At 43.9% G+C, this 11,652-nt stretch overlaps 1 protein-coding gene across 4 annotated transcripts; it reads right to left on the bottom strand.

Moving 5' to 3' along the window:
• On the bottom strand, positions 1-8,231 carry ASB8 (ankyrin repeat and SOCS box containing 8). 4 transcript variants are annotated; one of them, XM_016201202.2, is made up of 4 exons: positions 8,126-8,231; positions 5,203-5,362; positions 3,653-3,757; positions 1-1,840 (listed from the first exon to the last, which is right to left on the bottom strand). In XM_016201202.2, the coding sequence occupies exons 2-4, from the start codon at positions 5,329-5,331 to the stop codon at positions 1,208-1,210; spliced, it is 867 nt and encodes a 288-aa protein (XP_016056688.1). In that variant the 5' UTR covers positions 5,332-5,362; positions 8,126-8,231; the 3' UTR covers positions 1-1,207. The 4 variants fall into 4 exon arrangements, with proteins under 4 accessions (XP_016056688.1, XP_016056687.1, XP_016056689.1 ...); XM_016201201.2 differs by having other exon boundaries at positions 5,203-5,366; positions 8,126-8,226; XM_016201203.2 differs by lacking the exon at positions 8,126-8,231 and adding an exon at positions 7,122-7,675 and having other exon boundaries at positions 5,203-5,366.
• Positions 8,232-11,652: the final 3,421 nt, after the last annotated feature.

The raw sequence follows: 11,652 nt of genomic DNA, 5'->3' as shown, positions 1-11,652 counted from the left end.
AAAAGCAGATATACTTTTTCAAATTAGCTGTATTAGCAGATTGTTCATTTTTATTTGTAGTTCCCAATTGTTTTTTTTAAAAAAAAGTTTTTCAAATTTGCATACAGGTCATCTAAGATCAATGATAACTTGATCTAGTTTAGGGACATGAAAAGGAGTGTTTTTGACTGAGTATTGTTCACAGATCAAAACAGATCTTTTTTGGGTAGGTGGGCCATCTCAAAAGAAACTCTTATAATGCTCTTCCTCCAGCCCCCAACTCTATCCCCTTCACCAATATCTTGTATAGATCAGTAAAGAGCAAATTTTCCAAAACTGAAAGAAAAATAACTCCAAGCCCTTAGCAGAGTGAGCTTCATAAAGAGAATGAGAAAGAACCCTGGGAGAAAGCAGCCCAGCTCCTCCCCTACTAAAGCAAACACCTTCCTCTATGGTGCAGGAAATGCCTGCTAAGCCATTAGAGCAAACTGGCTTTCAGGAAAAGAAAGAACTGTATTAGAAGAAAGTTCTTAGGACTGCTTAGAACCTGCTATCCTACTACGTGGAAAGCAGCAAGACAATCTTTCTGAAATAATATTGCTGAATTATTGTAATCCTTGGGCACAACCATGGAAAAGAGGCAAAGACTGCTATTTCTTTTGATGGTGAGAAGGGGCCAGTCCCTTCTGAATGCCCCATGAGGTGGCACTCTAGGGATACCATCCAGCCCAGTTCTCAATCTGCATACTATCTGAGGTGTAGTACGTTCATCTTTGGGCCACATGTTAGCTGGAATTTCCTTAAACTCCTTCACAGATATGTTAAAATGCTTCAAGAGGATTATTTGCAGCATTAATATGTCCCCAAAGGAAAACTGAACACATTCTCTAAGTACCTTGCACTTTTCATCTTCCTAGAGGAGCTTAGGTTGCACTGTTGACTTTTTCCCTAAAGGGAAGGAGGGGGAGACCTCTTCTTCACAGGGTGCAATATAAAAAGCAAAGTAAACAGAAAACAAAAGTGAGAGATTATTTTTGTTGTTGTTTGGTTGCTTGGCTTGGGGAGAGGAAGTGATGTGGAGGTTACTGTTGTGACATGTTGCCTCAAAATATAAACCACACAACAGGGACAGCTGCTTTTCCTGTTTCCCAAGACAAAGGGACAGTAGCAGTGCGAGGAAAACCTCACCCAGAGTTGCCTGCTTGATGGTGCAAACGTCTTCTCCAGGCTATTCTATAAGTAACAGGTATTCCTTCAGAGAAGCTGGCAGGGGAAGGCCCTTCACTGCATCTGGCAGATACTGGAGTCCCAGGCTACGGCGCACAGCATAGCGAGAGAGTGTTTTCAGAGTTCCTGGGGCTGAGCACAGAACAGTCAGTTTTTCACATAGCTGCTGGTCTCTGGCCACTTCTCGTGGCATGGTGCCATTTTTCCTCAATTCAAAGTGTCCAACAGCCCTGTGGAGGAGCTCAAAGCAAGAGTCCTCTTTCTCAGTTCCAAGTCCCCTGACTAGCAGAGCCACCAGGCGGGAGATGGGTGTCTGGCCTTTTAGGTTGATGACTCTGACCTCCGCACCATAGTCAAGAAGGATGCTGACGCTCTCAAGATTTCCTTTCATGGCAGCCCAGCTGAGTGGGGTGTCATTGTTGTAATCCAGGGCATTGACAGAGGCCCCGCTCTCTAGGAGGGCCCGCACACATTCAGCATTGTTCTTAAAGGCTGCCCAGTGCAGTGGGGTGTCTCGGTTGCCATCCAGGGCATTGGGGTTTGCACCATACTCCAATAGGACCTCCACGCAAGCTTCATCCTTCTCAGCTGCATAGTGGAGGGCTGTTCGGTTGTAACCATCGAGGGCATTCACCTGAAGAGAGGGAGGAACTATATTACAGTAGATAGACTCCTGAGGACGACAGGCGGGCAGAGAAGCTTGCATGTTTATCACTGCCTTTGCTTGTAATGTTCCGAACAAGAGGGTCAACGAGCAATTCCCAGGGTACCTTGGCGGTCAAGGTGGAGATATGACAGAAGCTTAGGAACAAATAGAAAAAGAACTGCCCCCAAACAACCAGCACTGTTACGTGCTTTGATTGGCTGGCCTGCATTATTTAGGAGTTTGCTGCTGCTGTTACTGTTATTCACTAGAACCTCTACCAGAGAGTAAGGGCTAAAGAAAGAGAAGATGAAGTCTGAGTCCCTGTAACTACTCTGAAAGGCCCTGACTGGAAAGCAGCCTGAATATACCAGCCAGAGTAAAGGTTCTGGATCATCTGACTTATCCTGACTCATCCTGTGGCTGAGGGCAACCGGACTGAAAAATAATGAGGCCAAACAAAGCTCTGCCCACATAGTTCTGCTGTGCTCTTTAGCCACACAGGGAAGCTCAAATTGTTAGTCCAAGTGAGCCCCTTGCAGAAATGTGCTGTGGAGTCACAAGAGAACCTGGATGAAAGCGTGTGGAGGAAAGAGCCCAAATTTCCCAATGCTGGAAAAGCAGCTGGCTTGCTAAAAATCAGCATCACCTGCAATATTTGAAGGCTACAAAGACTTCAAAACCCAAATTTATATATAGTATATTATCTTCCCTCATAAAATACAATAAAGAAAAACAAACATTTTAACTCACTTCAACCTGTTTAGCTAAAAACTGTCTTTTCCTAAGATATTTTCACTTACATCATTGACAGTAATCACTGGCTTTCATTTCAGGGTCACTCACAAAAGCTATGGAGTAGATAATGACAGTAGAGGACAACATGGCTGTGTGGAGATCAAATGCTGGGGCTGCCCCTTGGGCTCACTGACCAGTGTATTTGGGGCCTGCACACCAGCTTCATGGCATGTCTGATTCAAATTAGCACCTCAGCATATGCACGTTAAGGTTACTCACCTAGAGTCAAAACGGCTAATATATTTATTTAACAAGCAGTTAGCAATTACTACATGCCAGTGCTCTAAACACTTTACAACCTTATAAAGAAGATACAATTATCATCCCCATTTTACAAACAGGGAAACTAAGGCAAAGGAAGGTTAAGTGACTTGTTCAAGGTCATGCAGCTGGAAGTGACAGTTGGAGTTCAAATCCATGATGTTTGGCTCCAGAGTCTATTCTTTTAATCACTCATACTATGCTGCTTCTTGCCAATGCCAACATAAATGAATCTATGGTTTTTATGTTAAGATACTCATATCAGAAGACAGAAGCAAGATATACTAAAACAAAATAATTACTGGGCAGAAATAGCATAAGTCACCCAATATTGAGGGAGGGATTTCCTAATGACATGTATCTCCCAGTGATGGTGGTATTAAAGGTGCACATCTGGTAGCAGGTCCCACATGGTTTAGATTTAATCAGAGCTGAGGGACCTCTTGGACAGTCAATAGGCAATAAAAGGATTAAGTGGAAGTATAAACAGCTCCAAGAGGAAGGCAGGGAGAGAAAGGGGAGATAAAATTCCTTCTGCCTGGACAACTTAAAAAAGAAAGGCAAAGGAATGAAATCTTAGGATGATTTTATATATTTGCCATTACATTTTCCTTTAATATTGGCTACACCAATGTCACCACGAGCTGGAAGGTGGGAAGAGATGGGAGAAGAAAGAAATTTTAAGAAAATGTGGAGCTCGAGTTTTAGTGAATCATTAATATGTGACCATGTTAAGAACATTACCTCAGCTCCCTTTTCCAGGAGTAACTCCACACAATCGGCATCGGACACCATGCAGGCGCAGTGCAAGGGCTTCAGTGTGCCATGGGTGCAGTTCACATCTGCTCCCTACGGCAGAAGGAAACTTCAGTCAGCGTGCTCAACTCTGGCTTACTGAGCAGTATGGAACTCAGAACTGAGTCCAGGAGGAAGAAGGTTCTAACTCTACTGTAAACAGACTAGTGGTCTCAGTTTCTATTCCTAATAATTAAATGACATTATGATGCTAATATTCAAACCAAGTGAAAACACTGACGATGAATAAAAGGGACTGTTAATTCTTTAAATCAAGTTATTTTCTCCACAAGATAGCCTGCCAGAATGTCAGTTAGACATCACTGAGGACATAACCGGATATGTAAAAGTGGTGGGAACCTTATCAGGCAGGAAAACTGAAAAGCCTTCTATGACCACTATGCTCTGAAAAAGTCAGGAAAGTGAGTCTGTCAGATTGAAGCCAGCAAAACAGGCATGTTCTTTTCGCCATTCAAGAGATGACCATCACTAATAGTAAGGTCATCTTAATATTATCTTTTTGTTTACAAACATTTTCAAAGTAGCCTCTTAGTATCAGCATTCTCTGCCATCTAGCCCTTGCTGGTACTTTTTTTCCAAATCTGATCAAGGAGATGGAGATACCACAGTCAGACCAAAGTCACTGAATGACTCAGCAGCAGAGCTAGAATTAGAATGTGACAAAATTTCTCCTTTGGAGCCTTCTGATACCACTTTTGCTAAGAACAAGCTAATGCTGCGTGACTTTTTCTTCTCACCACTGTACCATACAACTCTGAAGCAGCTACGGAGCTCTAGGCTGTAAATAAGGATTCTAAAGTTGTTAAAAAGAATGTACAGAAGTAACCATCTGGATGCATTTTCTAGTAATCAAAAAATTACCCTGTAACTTCTCTTCAACAGGAATAATATACAGAAAAAGGTAGCAAAGACCGAGGATACACTAGTCACGTAACAGAAATACTGAACAGTAGTGGTTAAATATCAGATACTAAGGTGTTTTCGTAAGTCAAAAATTATCATGCATTTGAGGGGTTGATACTATTCTTTACAGAACTAGAAGTGGTAGCTGTTGTTAGGATAGAAGGCAGGTGATATCTCTCCATGTAATCATAAACCACAAGGATTTGAAAACCACTTCTGCTCTGCTGGTCTCCTTCCTCCCTCAGTACAACATACGTAGAAGACTTTGAGCTTGATGGATCCCGTAGGTACCATATCCAGACAGAGATTTCACAAAGAACATGAGACCAGGGTAATCTAGAACATATTTCCTGAAGGAAAATATCAGATGCTCAAAGTGAAAAGGAGAGGGGAAGAGAAGCAAAAAATAGGGAAAATATATTTCACTGGTCAAGTTAATACATTTAAAAATATGTAAAATCCCTTTGTGATCTTGAGCTGAGTTAAAGCTGCAAGTCTGTAATCTATTAGGATTCCCCAGGAACTTTCCCAGTTCCCCTCCCCAAGGACTCTCGTGTGGGTAACAGCACACTCACCCCTCTGATGAGGTCCTCTACATTATCATGTGGGAAGGAACGAATGGCAGCAATTGTTCGGATTAAGCGCTCTGAGAGAGAGTATTTGCTCTGAATGCTCTGCATAATATACCACATACTGGAACTCATCAAGGCTCAGGGTATGTTCACATGCTCCAAACTGCCTGAAACAAAGAAGTTTTAGGCATACGCAACGTCACTGAGCATACCTGTCCTTAGGGGATAGGAGTCCTTTGAGGCCTTCCCAATACTAAAAGCAGATTTCAAAGAGATCAATATTTAATATTTTCTCTTAATCATAAGGAAAAAGAGTAATAATAGTTGCTTAGGGAGCTGGGTTAACCTGGACATGGATGACCTGACCCTTAGAACCTCAGTTTACTTTCTGACCTAGCCTGGCACAAGATTTCCCCAAGAAACCCCAAAACCCCCATGGAGTTCGGTGTGGTTTAAAACAAGTGTACACAAAGAAGACATTTTTTAAAGGCTGAAGATGCCACAAAACATTCTTTTCCTCCTCTGGATTTTGTGGTCTTTATTATCAGCACCACCTTTAGGTTATTTGATATATTTAGCCTTGCAGTATAGTTATATTCATATGGTTTCTCCATCTAAATTGTAATCAATTGAAAGGCAAGGTCCCTATCTTCCACTTTTTTGCCCATGTAAGGCCATCCACAGAGTCTCACAAAAGTAGGTATTTAATAAATATTGGTTGATTGATTGACTAAAGGGTATGAAAGTGATTGTTACCTGTGAGAAGAGAGGGAAAAGGCTAAGGAACAAATATATTCTGTTAATGACAAAGCATCTGTGAAATAGTTTAAAATATTTTCAGCAAAGAAAAAATGGATTATATTTGAGGTAATATTCTAAAATAAGAAAGAAAAACAAAAGTACAACTCTGGAGTCATCTATATAAAATTAGAAAAAAAAATGCAAAGTTTACACCAATGACACATGCAATTGTAGAAAAACAAGCAGATTAAAAATTAAAAATTTTAATAACTGGCCATTTATGACAACTGAGAAATAGATTTGGGCAAATATATGTGTTGAAACCACATGACAGAGTGGCCTAGGATGGAAAAAGAAAATAATGCAATATACTTAAATTCAACTATGATAAAAGTTTTGGCTGTATAACAGCCATTTACTAGTTGGGAAACATTTAAAATTACACCAAAGTGGAGCAGCACTTCAATGAAAAAGCATTTATCAAAAATTGTAGAGAAAATATAGTATGCAGTATCAGCCCTCTATATGTAACTGTTTAAAATCTGTGTTATTAAACCAAAACTTCCTTGGGGGTAAATATAATGTTCTTTTCTTTTTTTTTAAATATTGATTTCAGAGAGGGAAGGAGAGGGAGAGAGAGAGATAGAAACATCAATGATGAGAGAGTCATTGATCTGCTGCCTCCTGCATGCCTCCTGCTGGGGATGGAGCCTGCAACCGGGCATGTGCCCTGACAGGGAAATCGAACCCGGATGGATAGGATCCTAGGTCGACGCTCAAATGCTGGGCCACGCCCCACTGGGCAATATAGTGTTATTTTCAATAGTGCCTGGTACATGGCAGGTTCTCAATAAATATTTGTTGAACCAATGTAAAGTTTATTACTTTGGATCTTAAAAAATTCAAGACTTGTAATTAAACACATTATGCATATGATGATTACTAAGGGAAAAATCCTAAAATTATTTTGGGCATTTCATACTATGTAATTTTTGCTTTTTGTGATAGAGTATCCCCTCATACATTATATAACATACTATAAACCTAGTAGTTTCTATTTTGCTAATCACTGGCCATTTATCTGTTTAAAATAAGCAATGCAAGTAAAAATTATTCAATTCATAGGTATCAATGATTCGAATTGGGAATTCTCCCGTGTTATTATGAATAAGCTTACATACTTGTTTACATGTCTCTCTGCAATTTTCTAGATAGTTTAGAATTGGCATAATCTGTCCAACAGCTGCTGCCTCCTCAGAGACAAGTGTCTGTATCTTATACTTCTTTGTTGCAAGGAAAAGGCAAAAGTGCATTTGAATCAGAGAGTCCAAGGATGGGGGCAGAAGACTGAGCATCTAAAGTGGAAGGCTTAGTCTGCGGTGGTTCTGTTAATCGGTTCTGGGCCATGACAACCTGAAGATGCTAAATAAACCCTGCAATCATTTGGGGGGCGCTCCCGGAACTCCTAACTCAGGATGTGGCCAGTGGTCCTCTGCTGCCGCCTCCAAGTTCCTGGTGAAGGGTGAAGCTCCAGGGCACACTGACAGCACTCACTGTCAGGAAGCGTCAAGAAAACCTAAACTCGACCTAGCTCCCGTCTGCAGCCGTGCAGGGTTTGACCCCCAAGTGACTCCTTTTCTCCGGGGGACCTGAAAGCCCTGTCTACCCCGGTTACTTTCGCTTCGGATCCAGAGAAAACACCAAGGGGTTTTTATTGCGAAGCTAGAAGCAGAGTGGGAGGGAGGCGACATTCAACAGCTCCGGTCCTAGGGAGGCCCCGGCTTCCGCCCCGGGGGAGGCCCTCGGCCCAGCCAGGGGCGCCCCCAGCCGCGCCGCGCCGCCGGGAGAAGGCTCGCGGCAGCTTCGTCTCGCCGCGACTAGGGGCCCGAGGGTAAGGGCACGAAATGCAAGGACGTGAGCTGTCAATTTCCGCGGGTGCTCCCAGCAAATTGCAGCAATCCCGGCAGGTCTCCCGGAGCCCGCACTTCGAGAGGGTCGCGCAATCTGCGCCGCGGGAGCCCCAGGGCCGGACCCACCCCCGCCTCGATCTCCCAAAGGCCGGGACGAGGTCTCAGGCTTGGGGGCTCCGGAGCCCGCGCGGGGAGTGGAGGAAGCGTTACTGGGCACGGCGCCCCGGGCTAGGGACCCTGGACGCAGGCAGTCCCGCAGCGAGGGCCGCACTCACCGAACCGCGGGGTTGAGCTGGGTCGTGAGAACGGCTGTCAAGGAGTGACCCGGAAGCAGAAGTTGTCACCAGCAGGCCCTTCTGTTTACGGGACTTTAAGAGCGACTAGGACGGGCGCCTGCGCACGGACCGGCGTCCGCAGGAGGGACGCGCCTGCGCAGACTCCCGAAGCAGCCTGGGTCCTACGGGGCCCGGTTAACGGGTCACTGGCTCCGCTCGCCCAGAGGCCTTGCGCGCAGGCGCAGTGTGGCGCTTGCCGCGGCTGCCGCTGGCCTCGGTCTGCGGCTGGGGGACGCCGCTCCCCGGCCCCGCGGTTGGGCCGACTCTGTGCGGCCGCAGCTGCCCAGACCAGGCCTGCGGTGAATCCACCCCCCCCCCCCCACGCACCCCCTCCCACTGTCTCCATCTGAGATCGAGCCTGGACACCTCGTTCCCGGGTTATTCCCAAAGTCGCTACACTGGTTCAGTCGTTTAGGAGACTGAACTGTTTAGTAAGAAGAGTCCTTAGCAAATAAGAGAGACTTCCAGAATTATACTATTGGAACGCGTTTAAGCCCCTCGGAACCCTCCGGGATAGTGCCAGCCCTCACTCAGAAGGAGCTGTACGCCAAAGATAAACAACCGCCTCAGAAGTGCGGTGGCCCGGGTGCTGAGTGAAGAAGAGGCCCCTGCTGGCGGTAAATAACCGGTGCCACCGGGAGTGCCGCCGCCCCTGCGATGCTCTCTCCCCGTGAAGCATAAACATTTAGAAGTCAGTGGCACACAGTGCTGCATGTAGAGTGAAGCCCATACAAAGTCCTGCGATCTACTTGGCAGCCCTTTTAGCTAAGGGTGGCCCAGCCCGCGCTCTCCGAAGCTTGCTCTAAGCAGCAGTCTAACCAGTCTGAGAGGAAAGCGGGGCTCTGGCGGCTCACGAAATCAGCGAGGGCGTGGCGAACTGGAAAAGCTCAGGCCCTGTCTGAGAGTGCCTCCTCTGAATTCAAAAGCAAATCATGCCAGCAGGAATGTGTCCCCCACCTCCCGGCTCTCTGCTATGGTGATGAGGTTTTGTTTTTTAAAGATTATTTTTAAAAAAGCTGAAATCTAGATTTAAAAAAAGTGAATTCTCCCAAATTGCAAATGTTGGCAACTTTCTTTTTTTTTTTTTTAAAGAATCATTTTCAAAAGCAGGCACATTAAACCTTCAAGCCAATTCCAAACCCTGGATTAAACGCTGCTTTGGTCATTGACAGCCTGTGGGGGAGTGGTTTAGGGGCAGTCCTCTGATTGTGAGGGAGTCTGGAGACTTGATTCAAGCTGTAGCTACATATTAACTACATTGTTTTTAATTAATAGATTTACGTGGGAAAGTTTGAAGGAGCCTGAATGAGATTATGTGGAAGCTAGAGTTTCTCACCCCCACCCACCAGTCTACTCTGAGACGTCAAATCAGTGAACTGGAAATGGTTTGATTCTGTGCCCATTGCTTCTAAACCAGAAAACTACGTTAGATCCCTGAAGAACATTAAACCTCCAAACATAGGGGCATGCTGATCCAAAATGGAGGAGCTATCTGTGAACCTTAGTCCTTCCTGACCACCAGCAGGGAGGATCATAAGAAAAATCAAGCCATCTGCATGCCTCGTCCAGACCTAACCTCATTTCAGTCAGTACCTCTCAAATTCCCATTTTTGTGTCCAGAACTGTGTGACTCACAATAGCCCAGTGGTATATTCTCCCCTGAACCCCTTAGATCCTACTTGGCTGGGGAATTAATGAAGTGAGAGGCAGAGATGTAATAAATACTGTGGGCCCGGGCCTGCTAATTCTCCCTCTCTCCACATCAAGGTGATGTTCTGATTGGCACCACCCACACCTTTCTCAAAGTGGAGCACACCTTCACACCACTGACCTATTGAGGTATTGTTGACTGCCTCTCTGGCCTTCACCTTATTAAGTCTAGCTCTAGTGGGCCTACTGCTCTGTCTCGGAGAATCTGATGCACAAAATAAGGAGGCCCCCACCTGTACACAACAAAAATGGTAGAGTCAAAAAGACCCAGCAAAACAAAGTACTGCATCTTAAGGGTAGCATCTGTCCCATCTCTGAAGTTCCATGCCGTGGCAGCTCTTGTTCAATGTCATGTGCCAATGAGGATGGTAGGGGAAAAACCGTAATACAGAAGACCTAGGTTTTCGTCCTGGCTCTGAGACTGGTAGTTATTTCATTCTATTTGGGGGGGGGGGGGGGGGGGAGAGTGGGGCATCAGTATTCTCCTTTGTAAAGTGACAGCATGGGCTGAAGTAATCCCCAAATATCCTTCTATTTCTATAAATTCTGACTTTACATGATTCCTAAGCAAAAATTCCTGCTTCCAAAATTTTTACTCCCAAGTCTAAATAAGAACAGCTTTATGGTTATCATAATACTAATGCATAGAGCGTCCCCCAAAAAATGTAATCAGATACTTTGAATAATTATAAAGGCACTGTTTATTAAAATACATTTCATTTTCAAAATTGATCTATCGGCTATTAAAGTGTGTATACATTTTTGGGGGACACCCCATATTAACGGGACCTGTGAGGGCTTCATTATAAGATGGCCAAGTCTACCTAGTTTCTGTTACATTTTTGCTTCCTCTGGCTCATTTCTGAAACCTGGTAAAGACATTGGTGATTCCTAGCTTCAATTTTTCAATGTTACTTTTAAAATAAAATGTTTAAGCATACAATAAAACTAAAAAGAATAATTGTATGATGAACTCATTATATCCATCACCTATGTTTAACACATTAACATTTGCTAAATATTTTAAATCTAATTCTTTTGTTTCTTCATTGTTCATCCAGCTTTAGGGGTTTGAAATGAACTACTCAAATAATACCCACAGTTCCACAGCTTTGGGGAAAAAATTTTTTATGAAGTTTGATTTGACATCCCATAACTTTTCTGAAAACCTAAGCTCTTGTTTATTTACTCATCTCTTCCTTGAAAAAGATGATTTTTTTCTCTGTGTTGTTTCATCTCTCAAAATTTCTTGGCTGATAAATGCTAGAGTATATGAATTCTAGGAAACTCCCAGCATGTTACAAATAGAAGAATGATTAGTCTCCCAGGGAGTGATAAAATAGGCTATCTATACAGATTATTTTATAGTGTTTCTGAGAATCCACTGTACAACCAAAGGAGATTTCAGATCCATTCATTCATCCATTCATCAAACATTTACTGGGCACCTACTTTGTTCTAAGCTCTGTGCTCAGCAGTGCAGGGAAGATAAAGATGGAAAGACTGGGAGACAGATTTGCAAATGGTTAGTTGCAATTAAAGATGATTATTTCAGTGAAGTTTTATGTACAAAATCAGTGTTGAAGAACAGTTCTACTTCCTGTGAGATGAAGATAGTGTAGAGAGGGAGGGTCTGTGAAGATGCTCCTTGGGGAGAAATTTGCTTGTGCTGTTGAGTCCCCACTCCCCGCATACCCAGAAGGAGAGGCAGTACTTGTGCTGTACCTTCTCCTCAAGGCTAAGGAGGGGTTTCTATG

This window comes from Miniopterus natalensis, chromosome 2, assembly GCF_054644295.1.
Source record: "Miniopterus natalensis isolate mMinNat1 chromosome 2, mMinNat1.hap1, whole genome shotgun sequence".
Lineage (NCBI taxonomy): Eukaryota > Metazoa > Chordata > Mammalia > Chiroptera > Miniopteridae > Miniopterus > Miniopterus natalensis.
This window is presented reverse-complemented; position numbering and strand designations above follow the sequence as displayed.